Here is a 19,820-nt window from a genome sequence, read left to right as displayed (position 1 = left end):
TGGAAGGAATACAAGTGCTGGGAGCTGGGGCTGTAGAGGTGAACTCATGCAGGCTTCAGTCTTGGTTTTTGCTGCTGCCTTAACTTGCACAGTTAAGAGGAGAGAGGGCTGCTGCTGCTCAAAGAAACACCTCCTTTTAGAGTGAGTCATACCTTCCTTCTAACCTGCCGTTGCTGAAAGTTTAGATTCGTCCAGATTTCTCCTAGTAAGGGGACACACTGGAGGAGGTCAAGACTGTGGTCATTAAATATAAGACTGGAAGATTCTAACAAGATGGGATTTCATAAGAGGCAGTGAGGTGCCAGGGGAAGCGATTGTTCCTGACTACCAGGAACGTGATTTCTGGGAAGATGAGGATGGCACGTGGGCAGAAGGGGAAGGATCTCAGAACCCAGGGAGGGAGGTAGCAGGCATTTTAGCCCAAAGCTGCCAGGAGAGCATATCACGAAAATGCACAGCTGCTTTTTAGTTGTGTGTTGGTGAGTCCAGGGATGCGGTCAGAACATTTGGCTTTGTGTCCGCTAATGAATCACATGAACTTGGCACGTCACTTAACTTTTTTTTTTTTTTTTTTTTTGAGATGGAGATTCACTCTTGTCACCCAGGCCTGGAGTGTAATGGCACAATCTCAGCTCACTACAGCCTCTACCTCGGTTCAAGCGATTCTCCTGCCTCAGCCTCCCGAGTAGCTGGGACTACAGGCCTGCACCACCATGGCCAGCTCATTTTTGTACTTTTAGTAGAGAAGGTGTTTCACCACGTTGGCCAGGCTGGTCTTGAACTCCCGACCTCAGGTCATCCACCTGCCTTGGCCTCCCAAAGTGCTGGGATTATAGACGTGAGCCACCCTGTTGGGCCACATCACTTAACTTCCAACCTTGTTAAAGAAACAATAATTCTGACACTTGTTAAAACTGTACGGAAGACTTTAGTCAAGACCACTGTAATAAGGGGCATTGCGGTAGGGAAGAGAGCTCAGGTTCACCTCTGGGTGAAAGGAAAAGTGGGGATTTGTATCCCACAAGCGGAATGAGGGGGTCAGTGGGTGGAAAATTCCTAAGAGATGGAGTTGGGGGGACTCTTGCTAAACTGGCCTAACAAGATTCTTTCTGAAGGCAGGCTAAGGGCCTAGCCACCACAGTGCTGTTGTGAAATAAAGTCAGTTGGGAGACACCATGTAAACCCTACATTGTGAGTAGCAAATGTGAGTGAGAGGGTGTTAGGACAATGAGGTGTCTTCCACGTGAAGTGGAATTTACAATGATGGCGTCAGTGCCAGATCTTGAATGACCCCAAATGCACCTGTTTGAATACTTACTTTTCCTCCTTGCCCTAGACACTGAGTTTTATTCTAGCTACTCCCTGGTCACTGATTTAACTCAGCAGCTGTCAGCTGATGTGAGGAGGAAGAGGGAGCTTACAGTGAAGAGAGCACAGATTTAGAAACAGGTTCTAGAGACTCTGCAGACAGAGGGCCCATGTGGAGTGGGGATAGGTGGCAGTAGTGTCCAGGCCACTTAACCTGGGCCTTGTGCTAAGTTTCTCCTGTAACTGTGACATAGTATTTGTTTGTTTGTGTGTTTTGGGACCATGTCTTGCTCTGTCACCCAGGCTGGAGCGCAGTGGCACGATCTTGGCTCACTGCAACCTCCGCCTCCTGGGTTCAAACGATTCTCCTGCCTCAGCCTCCTGAGTAGCTGGGACTACAGGCGTGTGCTACCATGCCTACCTAATTTTTGTATTTTTAGTAGGGACAGCATTTTGCCATGTTGGTCAGGATGGTCTCAAACTCCTGGCCTCAGGTGATCTGCCCGCCTTGGCCTACCAAAGTGCTGAGATTACAGGCCTGAGCCACTGCACCCAGCCATGACATAGTATTGGAAAGAAAAGATTTGTCTCAGTGAGAGCTAGTTTTGAAGCAATGGGGAAAAGAGGATTTATCAGGGTGATTGGCTAATCTTTTGGGGGGAATTATATTTCTCTTTTATTATAATACTTCAAAATAAACATAAGACAAATAGAAATATTAAACATAAATACAATACCATAAGGAAAATATAGGTGAATATTTATATGATCTTGAGGAAGGGTTTGTGAGTGTGACGTCAAAGAGAAAACAAGTTTAAGAAGTTTGACTACTGATAGCTTGGTCATTTGCAGAAGAAAGATGTAGGCCGGGTGCGGTGGCTCATGCCTGTAATCCCAGCCCTTTGGGAGGCCGAGGCGGGCGGATCACAAGGTCAGGAGATCGAGACCATCCTGGCTAACACGGTGAAACCCCGTCTCTACTAAAAAATACAAAAAATTAACCAGGCGTGGTGGCGGGCGCCTGTAGTCCCAGCTACTTGGGAGGCTGAGGCAGGAGAATGGTGTGAACCCGGGAGGCAGAGCTTGCAGTGAGCTCAGATCGTGCCACTGCACTCCAGCCTGGGCAACAGAGCAAGACTCCATCTCAAAAAAAAAAAAAAATGCCAGCAGCATTTAGGCCAAAGAATACATTCTTAAGGTATAAACAGTGCTTACAAGAGGGAATGCCGTATGACCATTACAAAAATGGTCACAAAAGAAGACAAATGGATGAAACAACTCACTCCACAAATCAAAGGATTGTAAATAAAACCAAAAGACTGAAATCACGTATTCAAAAGATTTTTATTAAGTATTTGGACTATTACAATAACAGCCTGATAGCCTGATTGAATGTTGCATCTAAACTCAAAAGTACTTTTTTTTTTTTTTTGTCTCCCAGGCTGGAATGCAATGGCTCAATCTCGGCTCACTGCAGTCTCTGCCTCCCGGGTTCAAGTGATTCTCCCACCTCAGCCTCCCGAGTAGCTGGGATTACAGGTGTTCACCACCATGCCTGGCTAATTTTTTTTTCGTATTTTCAGTAGAGACGGGGTTTCACCATGTTGGCCAGGCTGATCTTGAACTCCTGACTCAGGTGATCCACCTGCCTCAGCCTCCAAAAGTGCTGGGATTACAGGCATGAGCCACCATGCCAGGCCAACTCTAAAGTATTTTTAAAGAAATGGCAAGCTAGGCACAGTGGCTTATGCCTGTGATCCCAGCACTTGGCAAGGCCAAGGTGGGAGGACTGCTTGAACCCAGGAGTTTAAAAGCAGCCTGGGCAATGTAGTGAGATCTCGTCTCTACAAATGTATATATATATAAATAAAACGAGATGTCATCTCTATAAATACAAAGGAAAGAGAGAGAGAAAGAAAGAGAGAGAGAGAGAAAGAAAGGAAGGAAAGAAAGAAAGAGAAAGAAAGAAATTCTGTTTAAAAAAGAAATGCCCACTTTGGGAGGCCGAGGCAGGCAGATCACCTGAGGTCAGGAGTTCGAGACTAGCCTGGCCAACACGGTGAAACGCCATCTCTACTAAAAAAATTATCTAGGCGTAGTGGTACACACCTGTAATCCCAGCTACTTGGGAGGCTGAGGCAGGAGAATTGCTTGAACCCAGGAGGCGGAGGCTGTAGTGAGCCGAAATTGTACCATTGCACTCCAGCCTGAGTGACAAGAGTGAAACTCCATCTCAAAAAAAGACAAAAGAAATGCCATCCTGTAATGTGTGCAATCTAAAGAGTTATTAGACATGAATGCAAAGATAAAACTTACTCATACTGATTTCATATAAATAAGCATTGCTTAAGTTTATTTGTTCTCAAAAATTAAGAACCCCAAGAGACAGTTGATTTATCAAATCATCTTCTCCTAGGAAATAGAAACTTCAGCCTAGCTTTTTTTTTTTTAAGACGGAGTCTCACTTTGCCGCCCAGGCTGGAGTGCAGTGGCATGATCTCAGCCCACTGCAACCTCTACCCCCCGAGTTCAAGTGATTCTCCTGCTTCAGCCTCCCGAGTAGTTGGGGTTACAGGCGCCTGCCACTGCACCCAGCTAATTTTTGTATTTTTAGTAGAGACGGGGTTTCACCATCTTGGCCAGGCTGGTCTTGAACTCCTGACCTCGTGATCCACCCACCTCCACCTCCCAAAGTGCTGGGATTATAGGCGTGAGCCACCGCACCCATCCCAGCCTAGCTTTTTAAAATAATCACAACAACAACAAATTTCAAAGTAAGTGGATCGTTTGCTGCCGCATTTGGAAACTTGCACTGAGCCGTGTTTGGCTGAGGCTGGGTGTGGCAGGAAAGGGTGTTTATGTGAGCACGCTGGTACACCACTCCAGAACTGAACCTGCAAGCTAGGCTGTGGGTATTGGTTTATGATGGCAAATTCGTCACTCTACGCTTGTAGAAACAATTGTGTGTCTGCACATATGTGCATCCGTGTATGTGTGTGTGTATGTGTGTGTGCGCGCATATGTATGCCTGTGCACACATGTGTCTTTAGGGAAAAGAGGATTGGAAAGTGAAGGCATCAGTACATGATTTGAATTTCACGAGGAAGGGGAAAAGAACATGATGAGATGCTGACTGGAAACTCGGCAGCTGGCCTAGTAGGAACTCTTCACCCAGGGAAGAAGCCTTCAGCCAAGATAGTAAGAGGGACAACCGGGGATCTCTTGTTAAAGTTCAACTTTCCCATGGAGCAAAAAGAATGCCAGGGCGGTGAGACAAAAGACATGCATCTTAATCCTGACTGTCATTCATAAAACGCCTTTCGTCCATTCAGAGCGATTTTAGTACTTGGCTCTGTGGGCCAAGGGTAGAAAAGAACAAGAAGGAATTTTTATAAAGTTACTCTTTCAGTGAACTGAGCTTTCTATGAAAGAATTCAATCTAACTTCATTGAGCACTTGATTTTTTTTTTAAAGCAAGGATTGTTTTAAGTTAGATACACCAAATAAGTAAGTGATTGTACTAAACAGCTCCAGAAAACATTTTTAAAATTGATGATTTGTTAACTAAGTTCAAACCAGGGGAGGAAGAAAATAAAATGGGAAGCTTAATAAGTTTTTTGATAAGGACTACTTGTCTGGCAAAGGGATATTTCCCATTGAGCTCAATAAATACACACTAAACGTTTGCCTACACCACAAGTCATACATTTTTGTAGGAGCCAATCACCAACCTTTACCTCTACCCCTACTCCAGCAAAAGGCCACATGGAGAGGCAAACCATTTGCATGCACGGAAATATTCAGTTATTGCTAACTGGCAAACCCCTCGCTGTACACCCCCAGATTAAAAAAAATGTGTAGGTAGCTCATCCAAAGCCATCTCTACTGATTGAGGACTCTAGAATCAAAGAGCAGGCTCACAGAACAAGTGAACTTACTTCAGAGGCTTCCTCCCTCTAGGCATCAAAGAAGCTATAATCAAATATTTATTAGCTGTGCCTCTGGCTGGGCTGTCTAAGCAGTGGGGAGAATAAGGTATCTTAAGGCAAGGAATGGATTGCTAATGTGAGTGCTGTCTAAGCAGTGGGGAGAATAAGGTATCTTAAGGCAAGGAATAGATTGCTAATATAAGTGCTGCCTAGAGACAAACAAACATCTGTTCTTTAATTACACAAAGAAATCTCCAAGCACCTCCCTCCCCTCGCTCCTGGGATGTGTATGCTAGTTTATTTTGCAACTGTATTTAGTCATGGAATTTCCAGAACCACTGGAGTCTAGGGAAGAAGCCCATGACCAGTGAGTCATATTTTTAATGCATGAAGAGGGTTGTTTGGTGATTTTTAGAGATGATGATTGAGCATGGTCATGAGTAGTTTGGGTCACTGCAACAGAAGTTGAGAAGAGGATACTGCTGTTATCTGCTCTATCTCTCATTGTAGAATTCAGCCTGGTAGTCACTCCAATTCCCTGCTCCAGCAGAAACCTTTTTTTTTTTTTCTTTGAGACGGAGTCCTGCTCTGTCACCAGGCTGGAGTGCAGTGGTGTGATCTTGGCTCACTGCAACCCCCACCTCCCATGTTCAAGCGATTCTCCTGCCTCAGCCTCCCGAGTAGCTGGGACTACAGGCATGACCCCCCATGCCCAGCTAATTTTTGTATTTTTAGTAGAGATGGGGTTTCACCATGTTGGCCAGGATGGTCTCGACCTCTTGACCTTGTGATCCGCCCACCTTGGCCTCCCAAAGTTTTGGTATTACAGGCATGAGCCACCACACCTGGCCCAGAAGCCTTTCTCATTGGCATGACACATCATTTGTCCAAATGTTAATGCGGAAAAGCCAGGGCCAGGGGCAGTTCATTAGTTTGGCTCTTTTTCTTTTTTTTTTGAGATTGAGTTCAGGCTGGAGTGCAATGATGCAATCTCAGCTCACTGCAACCTCTGCTTCCTGGGTTCAAGCAATTTTCCTGCCTCAGCCTCCTGAGTAGCTAGGATTACAGGTGCCCACCACCACACCAGGCTAATTTTTGTATTTTTAGTAGAGACAGAGTTTCACTGTGTTGGCCAGGCTGGTCTCAAATTCCTGACCTCAAATAATCCACCCACCTTGGCCTCTCAAAGCGTTGGGATTACAGGCGTGAGCCACTGCACCCAGCTCGTTTGGCTCTTGGTGTACTAAGTGTTCTACTGGTATCTTGGCATCCCTAAGCATATTACTGACCCTCCCCTGTAGACAGTAATCTCAACTGTAAAGTAAGAGGTAAAACTACATGTAATCTACGAGGTCTGTTGTCAGAGCCTATGGTTCTAATTGTCCAAGTGAACAGCAGTCTTAAAATTAAGTGGAGAGAGAGTTTGCTTTTAAAAAGGTGGAAGTTGGATGTGGTGGTGAGCACTTGTAGTCCCCGCTACTTTGGAGACTGAGGCGGGAGGATCGCTTGAGCCCAGGAGTTTGAGGTTATAGTGAGCTATGGTTGTGCCACTGCACTCCAGCCTCAGCAACAGAGGGAGAGCCTGTCTCTTAAAAAAAATTAATTTGAAAAGGTAGAGAAAAAAAGAAAAAGATGGAGACCCCACTTTTGCATGGAGTCTGCAAAGGGGTATGTTTAGAAATCTTTCCTGTTGACTCTAATTTAGAGTTTTTAGGTCTAGATGAATATATTAATTCATCATATGAAATGACACCAGGAAGAATCTGGTTCCTTACTGAAAAGGAAAGATGTACGTCCCCTGTCCAGGCCACCTCGGTGGGGCCCCAGGGAGGGGCTGGCTGCTCTACCTTTTAATGTTTTCATTTTCCTTTGCTTTGCAATGGAGATAACCAGGGTGTTGATGTGCCAGAAGTGCTGCAAGGAGAACGGTTTGGTTTCTGGCACCATATAAGCCAGAAAGAGGACCAAAAATAAAACAAAAATTTCCAAAAGAAATGGAAAAGAAAATAATCCGAATGTAGCTGACAAGTTCAGTCTGCTTATGCAATTTCCACCTTAAGCTCTGACTCAATCTTTCTTCTTCAGCCAGCACAGGCCAGCCAGAAGATGACATTGAGACTACAGGTATGGAAGGCGGTGTTGCGATGCCAGGTGCCGAAGATGATGTGGTGACCCCAGGAACCAGCGATAAGTCTGGCTTGACAACTCTGGTCAGTGTCCTGGGAAGAGAGGAATTTTTTCCGTAGGCATGTGATCACATGCAAGGCTGTGATGTACATTAATTTACTTTATATATAAATAAATCTATCTATAAAATCAGCATGAGCCACCATACCAGGGAATAGTTATGTGGCTCAACAAAGAAGAATAAGTCCTCACTTAATGTTGTTGATGGGTTCTTGGAAACTGTGACTTGAAGCAAAATGACTTAGAAAGAAACAACATTATTTGAGGACCTGCTGCATGTCATTTTCCTTAAAGTCACAGTTTCCAAGAATCTATCAACAACGTTAAGTGAAGACTTACTGTCCTTCCCAATTTCATCCACTTAGCTGGTGTGCTTATCACAGGTGGTTTGAGAATAGAAGCCAGAGCTTCTCAAATTGGTAAAAGGAGCCAGGATTTTACATTTCCAATCTGTTACAGCCCAACTTTCAATACAGTGAAAGTTTTCTTGGGTGTTGTGGCAATGTCATTGCTATAAAGTTTCTAAATATGTCTTCTCGGTCGGGCGTGGTGGCTCACACCTGTAATCCCAGCACTTTGGGAGGCTGAGGCAGGTGGATCACCTGAGGTCAGGAGTTCAAGATCAGCCTGACCAAGATGATGAAACCCTGTCTCTACTAAAAATACAAAAATTAGCTGGGCGTGGTGGCGTGCACCTGTGATCCCAGCTGCTCGGGAGGCTGAGACAGGAGAATAGCTTGAACTCGGGAGGTGGAGGTTGCAGTGAGCTGAGATCGCACCACTGCACTCCAGCCTGGGCAACAAGAGTGAATCTCTGCCTCAAAAAAAAAAAAAAAAAAAAAAATAAGTAAGTAAGTAAGTAGGTCTCAATTTCTTTTCTCACTATAGACTGGTAATAAACAGGACTAGAATCAGTCCACAGACCACAAGATTATAAACTATTTAGCCTCTCGACCAACACATTCTTAACCTGATGAACTTTAATTAACTCATGTGTTACATACCTACCATAGACAAGACAAGGTACCAGGCATTGGGAGGGATTAAGGAGGTCAGTGAGCCACATCCTCGACCTTTGAGGGAATCTGTGATTTCTTTGGTAACAGAACAGAGGTTCCTGCCTGCCTGTCTGACCTGTACACCAGCATCTCCTTCACTTTCTCTTTTTCTGCCATCTTGGCCTTTCTGACCTTTGAACACACTAAGCTTGTTCCAAGTTAGGTTTTTGTTTCCTCTGCCTAGAACACTGCCCACATCTTTCCATGGCTGACTTTTTCTTAATAATTCTCAAGTTCGATGCCATCTCAAACAGCCTAAAGTAATCTCACCCCCACATCGGTTGAAAGTAAAGCTCAGAGTCACAGAGAAAACGAACACTTAAACAAAAGATTTTTCACCAAGGCAAATTTATTTCTGTAGAAGGGTGTTTCTCACAGGATGGTTGTCGCAAGAGCACACCGAACAAAGGAGGGAAAGGGTTTTTTTTATTCTTAATGCAGTTTGTCCCTACTACTGTGTCCATTGGCTGGAATTGGACAGCACAATTTGAACTGAGCCCGACTGGCTAACTTGAAATGACAGTTTTGGCGGGAAGAGTCGTTACGGCGGGAGGGGTAAATTACAGAATGGCTGCCTTTTTCTTACACTTCTCAAGTTTGATGCCATCTCAAACAGCCTGAAGTAGTCTCACCCTCACCTCCACCAGAAGTCACCCTCTAGCCCTTAGGTCAGCAAACTACCCACCAGATTTGGCCCGCCCACTGTGTCTGTAAATGAAGTCTTATTGGAACACAGCAATGCCCATTCAGTTGAGAATTGTCTGGCTGCTTTCCTACTGTAAAAGTAGAGCTGATTAGTTAGAACAGAGACTGTGTGGCCTGTACAGCTGAAATATTTACCCATCTGGCCCTTTACAGAATAAATTTTCCAAAGGCTAGTCTAGTCTAGTCTAGACAAGACTAGCTTGTATTTCTTTCAAAGCACTCAAAATCATATCAAACCACCCTTTGTACTTACTTACCTACTAAATGTTCATATTCTGCTACCCTGCCCCAGAATGCCAGCTTCGAGAGAGCAGAGAATTTATATTATTCACGTTATAGTCCCAGGGCTTGGAACCATGCTGGGCCCATAGGAGGTGCTCATTGGAATATGTTTTTTATTGTGGTTAAAAAAATAACATGAAATTTATCATCTCAACCATTTTTAAGTGTACAATTAAGTAGTGTTAAGTATATTCACATCATTAAACCGATCTCCAGAACTTTTCATCCTGTAAAACTGAAACTCTATACCCATGAAACAATAACTCATTCTTCCCTTCCCCCAGCCCCTGGCAGCCACAATTCTACTTTCTATCTTGTGAATTTGACTCCTAGGCACCTCCTGTAAGTGGAATCATACAGTACTTGTCTTTTGTGACTGGTTTATTTCACTTAGCATAATGTCCTCAAGGTTAATCCATGCTATGGCATGTGTCAGAGTGTTCGTCCTTTTTAAAGCTGAATAGGCTGGGTGTGGTGACTCACGCCTGTAATCCCAGCACTTTGGGAGGCCGAGGCAGGCAGATCACCTGAGGTCAGAAGTTCGAGGCCAGCCTGACCAACATGGAGAAACCCCATCTCTACTAAATATACACAATTAGCTGGGTGTGGTGGTGCATGCCTGTAATCCCAGCTACTCGGGAGGCTGAGGCAGGAGAATTGCATGAACCTGGAAGGCAGAGCTTGCGGTGAGCTGAGATTGCACCATTGCACTCCAGCCTGGGCAACAAGAGCGAAACTCCATCTCAAAAAAATAAAAACAAAAAACAAAAAAATAAAGCTGAATAATGTTCTGTTGCATGTATAGACCATATTGTGTATCCCTTCTTCTGTCCGCAGATGCTTGGGTTGCTACCACTTTTGGCTGTTGTGAATAATGCTGCTACGAACATGTCATAGCATGAGAATAGCATGAACCCAGCATGAGGACAACTGTCTCTTCAAGATCTAATTGTTTCTGTTGGTTTTCTTATTTCTACTTGAAATTCATGCCATCATGTCTTCCATATTTTTATGCCACCTTAAATCCTTTTATAAGGCAGGGTATGTATTTTAAAGACAGTAGGCTTTATTTCCTGTTTTTCCTCATTTACACCTACAACAGGTGGCAACAAGTGTCAGCAGTGTAACAGGCATTCGCATTGAGGATCTGCCAACTTCAGAAAGCACAGTCCACGCGCAAGAACAAAGTCCAAGCGCCACAGCCTCAAACGTGGCCACCAGTCACTCCACGGGTAAGAAAACCAGCCATCTCCATGGGGGCTGATCTACTTTTGCATAATCGATATTCCAAAGTCCATCAACAAATGTAATAATCAATAGGGGGCATATTGGGATGCAAGAATGACTTCTGAACCAAGCTTTATATGGTAGGTTCAGAATTCGATTTGAATTGATACATTTGGTTTAGTGAGTTGCTCAACATACCTCTCTACCTAGAATAACTAGTGATAACACCCGCACAGGGTGAGTTAAGTAGCTACTGAGGTTGCATGGTGGACCCCAAGCGGATAGAATGTGACGTGAAGAACTTTGTGTTGGCACCCAAGTGCACGACACTCAGCCATCCTCTGTAAATCTTAATAGATTCTATAGGAATACTTAGCACCTTACCTTGAGTTCATGTCTGTATTCATGGTGCAAGAATCTGTTCTCCGCCTGGCACAGTGGCTCACGCCTGTAATCCAAGCACTTTGGGAGGCTGAGACGGCAGATCACGAGGTCAGGAGATCAAGACCATCCTGGCTAACATGGTGAAACCCCATCTCTACTAAAAGTACAAAAAAATAGCCAGGCCTGGTGGTAGGCGCCTGTAGTCCCAGCTACTCGGGAGGCTGAGGCAGGAGAATGGCGTGAACCCGGGAGGCGGAGCTTTCAGTGAGCCGAGATCGCGCCACTGCACTCCAGCCTGGGTGACAGAGCGAGACTCCGTCTCAAAAAAAAAAAAAAAAAAAAATCTGTTCTCAACCCATCTTGCCGGGATTTGGGTGGTACTTGTGGCTCACAGTTGGCACCTGCAGCAGCGTGAATGGAACTCCTTGGAAAAAAACTTTGGAGAAGTTTTTTGAGTCTTTGCTATTATTCTATCTAGACCATCACTGATGAGAATGAGGAAAAATGATTGTCAATTTAAGAAATAGAGATCACATCGTATGTCTAGAGGTTTCTTGAGAAATTTAGTTGTTTGGGATTTTTAAAAAATGCCTTATTTTATAGTGGATAAGGGTGGGAGAGAAAATGAACGAATCCTCTAAAAACCTCAATGAGTGCTGGCTAACTTGAGAAATTTTATGTGAATCGTTTAATCTAGATAGGTCTTACACAGAAAGATCATGTCAAAACCTGTGGTTTCCCAAACTAGTTGCAAATCTGAACACCTAGAAAGCTCTTCTTTATTGTCCCTTTTACATTTCCAGGATCAATCACCAATCTGGTTTTAAAAAACTATCATACTTTTTAGGATTTAAAAAAATGCTTTCGGCCAGGTGGGATGGCTCACGCCTGTAATCCCAGCACTTTGGGAGGCCGAGGTGGGCGGATCACAAGGTCAGGAGATCGAGACCATCCTGGCTAATACGGTGAAACCCCGTCTCTACTAAAAATACAAAAAATTAGCTGGGAGTGGTGGTGGGTGCCTGTAGTCCCAGCTACTCGGGAGGCCGAGGCAGGAGAATGGCGTGAACCCAGGAGGCGGAGCTTGCAGTGAGCTGAGATGACGCCACTGCACTCCAACCCGGGAGACAGCGTGAGACTCCGTCTCAAAAAAAAAAGAAGAAAAAAAAAGCTTTTTTTTTTTTGTACCCCCATGTTTATAGCAGCATTATTCACAATAGCCAAAATACAGAAACAACTCAAGTGGCCATGGATAGATAGATAAGCAAAATGTGGTGTATATGACGGAATATTATTCAGCCTTGAAAATGAAAATGCAGACACATAATACAACATGGAGGAACTTTAAGGGCATTATGCAAAGTGAAATAAACCAGGACAAAAAAAATACTGTATGTCTCTACTTATATGAGGCCCCTTGAATGGTCAGATTCATGGAGTCATAAAGTAGAGTGGTGGTTGCCAGGGGCTGGGGGAAGAGGAGAATGAGGAGTTACTGTTTAGTGGGTAGAGTTCCAGTTTTGCAAGATGAAAGGGGTTCAGGAGGTGGATGGTGGTGATGATTGGACAACAGTATGAATGTACTTAATACCACTGAACTGTACATTTAAAATGGTTAATTTAGTACATTTTATCCTGTATGTTTTACCGCAGTGTTCGTAGGGGGGGAACCTTATAAAGGGCTTTGAGATAAAACCTGAAGCTCACTCCAAGCTGTTAAAGAAATGGTTAACATTTAAACACCAAAGAAAGCCAAGTTGAGCTAAGCAACGAAAGAATAATCAATATAAATGATCATTAGAAAACATTTCAAAATTTTGGAGAATTGCTCATTTGTAACATGGGTTGACAGCTAATTAGCAGCAGAAAATTGTGCCATCCATGTTGAATATTCTGTCATACTTCATACTCCTTTTCTATTCCTTTAAAAAAAATTGTCACTTGCCTGGGAAATAACTCATGTTACCATTTCTTCCTGTCCCCTGCCCCACCCTGTCACAAAATTGCCCCTTCCTGTCACAAAAAATTGTGACTTAGTGCACATTCCTGCTTAATACATCATTATCCCAACACATTTTCACATGTGAGCCAAAATGTCACTATAAGCACTCAGTTTTGAAGGGGTAATTTTATTAGGGCAGCAGATGTTCAGTTTTGCTGTGAAACACCCAAATACGATGACGTGCACATGTATGATGCATGCTCATGATCACAGTGCCATTGGGAGGGAGATGGGAAATATGGCACTAATAAACTCTAATTTAATAAGAAATCCTCCACAAACATTAGTAATATATTTTTTAACCAATGGTGTCTTTGATAATGGTATATTAAGAGCCTGGAATCAGCAGCCACGTGGTAGGACGTGATAAGCAAATGATTGACTTATCTCTGCGGGCAGTTGACTTCTAGCAATGACATTTGAGGAGTTGATTTGATGCCGTCTTTGTTCTGGGAAAGCTCAAACCCAGCCGTGTCCTATATGGTGGGGTAGCACAGTCAGCATGAGCTCTTACGTGCTTTATACCTATGGGCTCAGCTTGTGCAGGGAGTGCTCGCTTCTGGGACCTGTACCCTGGGGCCATCTTGAGGAGGCGCCTTGTGCTGAGGAGAACCTTGGTACGAAAGGGATGGTTTTCAAACCCAACCATTAGAAAAAGTAGGCATCTTTTACATGATAGTTGGCTAGTTTTACCACTGATTAAGGAAGCTACTGGATATCTGGGGTATTTTGCAAGCTGTGAACTAAGATTTTAGGGCAGGGCCTGATTGATGATTAACTTCTCCAATTTCTTAGTAAATCAAGGCATCTTGACTTTTTCTCTATCTGCAAACTAGTCAATAGCCACCACCCAGAGGAGTTAAGGACTCGTTATATAAAGAAGTCAAGAAGAAAAAGCATTTTTATTTTTAAATAAGTTATTGCATAGAATTATTCCAAAGAAACTCACAATGACAAATATTCACATTGTAACTATTAGAATGGATTTGACTGCAGATAGAAACGCTAAAATAACAGTGGCACAAACACAAAGGGTGTATTCGCTCATGAAACTTAGCTGGGCCTATTGTTGCCTTGTAAAAATCTGGATTTTGCTACCAAAGAAGCAGCAGGAAATAGATACTGAGACTAATCACAATCTTTGTCACATCTTCCCAAACTAAAGTATTAATCTCAAAATGAGTAATACCTCTTCACAGTCTGTCCCTTCTCCGTGATCTTGACATTGGACTAAGAATCCACAGCTCTGGATTCTTCTGCTGCCTTAACCTCTGATACTTCTTGATCATTTATTTAAGATCTTTGTGGCTCAGTTTCCTTTACTCTGCTTTCTAAATTAGATGAGAAAAAATTAATACATAGAAAAGTACTATGAACCCATTGGTGTGAATAAGGGTTCATAAATTAGATAATGATAGTTACAAAGATGGTGTCACATCGGGGCTTGCTTAAAAATCCTGGATCCAATTTATTTAAGAAGCCATCCTCTTGGTTTATGTTTTGCTACTTTCCACTTGGGTAAATTCGTCTTTTGCCAATTGTTAAATTATAGTTATTAAACCCTAATAATTCTACATTATTATATCTTTCTCTTCACAGAGAAAGTGGATGGAGACACACAGACAACAGTTGAGAAAGGTAGGCTAGATTTTTGGCATCAAAATACTCTTACTGGAGGTTTTTAAAAATTTCTTTGAAGCTAATTGTTGAGATGAATTGCATTCTTTTCTGGATTGCAGTCAATGAGAGCAGAATAGAAAACCTTCCGAGAACAGATTTCAAGCCTTTTTTTTTTTTTTTTTTAAGAGCGAAAAGGGAATTTCTTGTATTTGAAAATAAGCAAACCTCAGATGAGTCTATTCCCTTAATGTCAGATATGGGGAATGGTATCATATCACAGTTTATCATTACCAAGGATGAAAATAGGGGCCAACTTAATAGGCATACGTAAATACTACCCAAAAATTAACACTTAAGCCAATGTGAGCGTTATGTTGATAGATCCTCAGACCCAGAAATCTTCCCATTCGTAAAATAGGATTAGACTAGCCCGGATTTTCTCCTTTTGGAAGAAATGCTCTATGCTGAAATAACATAGAGCAGTATTTGCTATGTACAGTAGGGCAGTGGCTTTGTTTATATATTACATGTTTTATCACCGATGTATTTTTTCTCTGGGGCTCATGCTTTTTTTCTCTCTCTCGTTCAGATGGTTTGGCAACAGTGACCCTGGTTGGAATCATAGTTGGGGTCTTACTAACCATTGGCGTCATCGGTGGACTCATCATTGTGGTTATGCGAAAAATGTCGGGAAGGTACTCGTAAGTAAATAACTTATACCCATGTGATAGGTAAATGAAGACTGTCGTGTCTAGAACTCAAATCTTTGAACTAACAGAAATCTCTAATATAAGCTGGGTGTGGTGGCTCATGCCTGTAGTCTCAGCTGCTGGGCACCTGCAGACCAGCCTGGGCAACATAGTATGACCCTGTCTCAAGAAAATAATCTCTGGTATAATGGTCATGTTCCAAAGTTCCTTACTTGGGGCTCTGAGTGCAGTGGCTCACACCTGGAATCCCAGTGCTTTGAGAGGCTGAGGCAGGAGGTTCACTTGTGCCCCGGGGTTTGAGGCTGCAGTGAGCTATGATTGTACCACTGCACTCCAGCCTGGGTGACAGAGCAAGACTGTGTCTCTTAAAAATAAGAAAAAGCCTCTTAATCTTCAAAAGGACTACATCTGAAGTTTCCCCAGAAGGACGAATGTCTACTTAGACCTTATAAATTTCCAAAATAAGAGAGTCAGAGCCAGAGGTGGCTTGTAAGTTGACTTCTGTTGAGATCTGACCACGTTTGATCTCGTTTTAATTTTCCAACTAACTGAACTTGGAAGAAAACCCAAACTGAGTTTTAACCTGATGCCTAATCAGCCTGTCTCCAACCATCAGAGATAGGTGGCTTTTAGAAAACCACCTGTCACAGAGTTAGCAGCCCATTCTGATGAGGAGTTCCACTGAGGATGGGGTCTTTTTCGTTGAGATCCCCTACTCTTGCCCTACCTGCACCCACACACGTGGACATAGACTCCTAGCTTTGACTATTGATGAAGGGAAGGAGTTTTTTCTCCTTATTAAGCTTCCTTAAGAATTCAGAATATCTACACTCATAGCCAGAGGAAACCTTTTTCTTTTTCTTTCTTTTTCTTTTTCTTTCTTTTCTTTCTTTCTTTCTTTTTTTTTGGGAGGGGGGACAGTCTTGCTCTGTCACCAGGCTGGATGGAGTGGTGCGATCTCAGCTCACTGCAACCTCTGCCTCCCAGGTTCAAGCGATTCCCCTGCCTCTGCCTCTCGAGTAGCTGGGACTACAGGCATGCACCACCACACCCAGCTAATTGTTTGTATTTTTTAGTAGAGATAGGGTTTCACCATGTTGGCCAGAATGGTCTCAACCTCCTGACCTCGTGATCCACCTGCCTCAGCCTCCCAAAGTACTGGGATTGCAGGCATGAGCCACCACGCCTGGCCAAAAACCTTTTTCTTATATGTGTTGGAGGGATGATATATGATAGAGGGGAGGGGAGAGGACAAGTGATACACACCTGGAGGGTTGAGGGATACAGGTGACAACACAGCTGTGGACTTAGCGTGCTTGGAAAAGCCGGGAATCTGACCCTGCTGTGTGAGGACGAAGGGCATGGAGGAGGAATGTCAGGAACAAGAGATGATCACCAGGTGTCAGAACTTGGAAGATTTAGAGCAAAGGACAACAGGAAAGAGGACTCACGGGGTTACTATTCACAATGCCAGTAAGAGACACGACCGTCACCCTTCTCTATTTTCACAGGCCCTAAAGAGCTGAAGGGTTACGCCCTGCTGCCAGCATGCTTAAAAAAGACCGTTTCTGACTCTGTGCCCTGTCCCTGAGCTCATGGGAGAAGATGACCCGTGGAACACTTGCCCGGCCCACTCAGAATCCACGGTGACCTCTCCGCTTGCCAAAATAACTGAAGGAAAGACCGTTCACCAGACTTTGGCTCCTCTAAACATTTGCTTTTCAAACATCCTTTTGAATATACCTTCTATAAAAGATGATTTGAAAGACAAAATTCATAGAAAATGGAGCAAAACTGTATAAACTGATTTGTAACTAAGACTGGACCATTGGATCGATATTATATGCTGTAACCATGTGTCTCCGTCTGACCATTCTTGTTATTGTTAAAATGCAGAGGAATCTGGAAATATTTATATCCATGGAGTCCTTGGATCCAGTGCTATGTCAGTAAATAGCACCAGCATTTTGCAATTGCTGATCTGCTGAAATGTACACATTCTGGTCTAGTTTGGTCTATCTTTTAAAGCCTGATCTGGTGTGAATAATCAAGTAGAAAATCTAAACTTGGATAACACGTGATGAACAACTGCCTTTAGCTGGTCCAGATTAATCATTTCAAAGACATCCATTTTAGATCACAAGCAGGAAGTCTGTAGTCTCAAAGGCACTTTGTTTCTCCCAAGTAGGCCACCAGGCAGCCTCTAGAGTTGCTTTACCCAAATCCTTCTCCAGCCATGACTTGGTGACTCCAAGCTTACTCCCACCTGCCCCCTCCACTTCCCTCAGATGATGAGGAACCAGGTCTAAGGGGGCAGCCTTCTCTCTTCCCAATGATGCACATCCTTCAGATTGGCTGCTTTGTTCTGGAATATGGATATCTCAGCCTGGATGCCGAGGAAGCTGCTGGACGCTTAATGGTGCTAGAGGCTCAAGTGTTTTTTAAACCAAGAGCCAATTGGCCCCCGTGCAGAAAGAAATGCTGTGTGATCCTCTGGTATGAGAAATAAAACCTGCCAGTTTTATGACATTCACTTTCTGCCTCTGAGAAAAGATACAGGGAACAAAAATCAATTTGTACAATCTTAATTTTAAAAGCAGCTGGACTAAATACCTGATCTAAAAATAGAAGATAGCCTCAGTCCTCATGACATGCCACAAGTATCTGTGGGGTCCTATTGAACAAAATAAAGGAGCCCAAGGGGTCATTCTGTCTCAGCACCATCCAACCTGGCACTTCTCTTCCCATATATCCATTGGATTTTTTTTTTTTTCTAAACAAAGTTTTTATACTGAGCAGATGCTCTGTCATGATTGTGGTTGTGCAATTCTGGTATCCTCTAAATTTGTAAGCATTCATAAAACAGGAAAAAGTAAACTATCAGTCGGAAACATGGCCCATTCCTCCCATTTTTTGCAATAATGTGTGGATGTTATTTTAAACAGTTGTGTCTGTGTGTTCCCAAATCCAGCTGGCCCCACCAGCTCAGATTCCATTTTTTTTTTTTGAAACGTAGTCTGCAACCCTGCCTCCCGGCAATTGTACGTGTGTCAGGACGTCGAAAAGCAATTCTCCTGCTTCAGCCTCCTGAGTAGCTGGGACTACAGGTTCCCGCCACCACACCTGGCCAATTTTTGTATTTTTAGTAGAGATGGGGTTTCACCGTATTGTCGAGGATGGTCTCTATCTCTTGACCTCGTGATCTGGCCGCCTTGGCCTCCCGAAGTGCTGGGATTACAGGGGTGAGCCACCGCACCCGGCCTCAGATTCCATATTTGAACATCAGCTGATTGAGAGAAGGGGAATGAGAAAAGCTGGATGAGTTCAAATAACTTTTCACTTTCATTGTTCAGATTCCTGAATACGAGTTGGGATAATGGCCATCTTTTCTTTCCTATCCTTTCTTCCCCCCTCACTGTGAAAAATACCAGTCCACCCCAAGTCATACACTGGACCCAGTGCCTGCGGGGACAGGACTGTGGGTTTCTTGGTCACACCTGTGTTGGTGCTCAATGCAGTGTAGACATGTTTTCAAATAAAACAAATGATTGTGTACAACAATGAGTCAGACTTTTGTTGGAAAACACAAGTCTGGGCCACACTTGGGAACATCTCCAGATAAGATTACAACTTAGGTAAATGCCTGCCTGTTGCCTTGCTTGAGAGTGGGTGATAGATGGCCAGGGGAAAGAATTCCACAGGAGGGAAACACACCTACACCTTTCAGCTAGGTCTGCCAAGGTAGAGAGGTCAAGCAGAAACGTGAGCAGGGGAGACACGTGGCACCTGGGGGCTCTCTCCCTCTCTGGTCCCAAAGGGTTAATGAGGTTTTGCCTGATTGTTTTGTTTTGAGATGGAGTCTTGCTCTGTCACCCAGGCTGGAGTGCAGTGGTGCGATCTCAGCTCACTGCAACCTCCACCTCCTGGGCTCAAGCAATTCTTTCTCAGCCTTCCGAGTAGCTGGGACTATAGGCATGCACCACCATGCCCAGCTAATTTTTGTATTTTTAGTAGAGACGGGGTTTCAGCACATTGGTCAGGATGGTCTTGATCTCCTGACCTCGTGATCTCTCCCTGCCTCAGCCTCCGAAAGTGCTGGGATTACAGGTGTGAGCCACTGTACCCGGCCACCTGATTCTTCATTTCTCAGCACTGGAGGGTAAAACCAGGGGAGGGAGCAATTTCATCTTGCCCCTGCTAGTCCTCCCTAGAAACCTCACCTCAGGAGAGGTGAATCCCTGTTGCTGGGGGTCGCCCCACAGTTCCTTGCTCACCCAACCCTGGAGATTGCCCTGGCCAGCTCCTGGGTGGGTGCTGCAGCTCTGCTTCTCCCGACTCCACCTCACTGTTCCATGTGCATTTCATCCTCCTGATGCGGGTCCCTTCCCTGCCAGCTCTATCCCCACTT

The 19,820-nt window shown here is 43.9% G+C and overlaps 1 protein-coding gene across 1 annotated transcript in view; it reads left to right on the top strand.

Moving 5' to 3' along the window:
- The window catches only part of PDPN (podoplanin), a 34,393-nt gene extending 15,420 nt beyond the window's left edge, over positions 1 to 18,973 (top strand). Inside the window, 5 exon segments of the mRNA XM_055262131.2 lie at positions 7,323 to 7,447; positions 10,572 to 10,701; positions 14,682 to 14,720; positions 15,292 to 15,403; positions 16,924 to 18,973. Of these exon segments, the coding sequence (XP_055118106.1) occupies positions 7,323 to 7,447; positions 10,572 to 10,701; positions 14,682 to 14,720; positions 15,292 to 15,403; positions 16,924 to 16,930 (413 nt within the window). The 3' untranslated portion in view covers positions 16,931 to 18,973.
- Positions 18,974 to 19,820: the final 847 nt, after the last annotated feature.

This window comes from Symphalangus syndactylus, chromosome 22 (genome assembly GCF_028878055.3).
Source record: "Symphalangus syndactylus isolate Jambi chromosome 22, NHGRI_mSymSyn1-v2.1_pri, whole genome shotgun sequence".
Classification (NCBI taxonomy): domain Eukaryota; kingdom Metazoa; phylum Chordata; class Mammalia; order Primates; family Hylobatidae; genus Symphalangus; species Symphalangus syndactylus.
The sequence above is the reverse complement of the archived record's forward strand: the minus strand, read 5'-3'. Positions and strand labels throughout refer to the sequence as shown.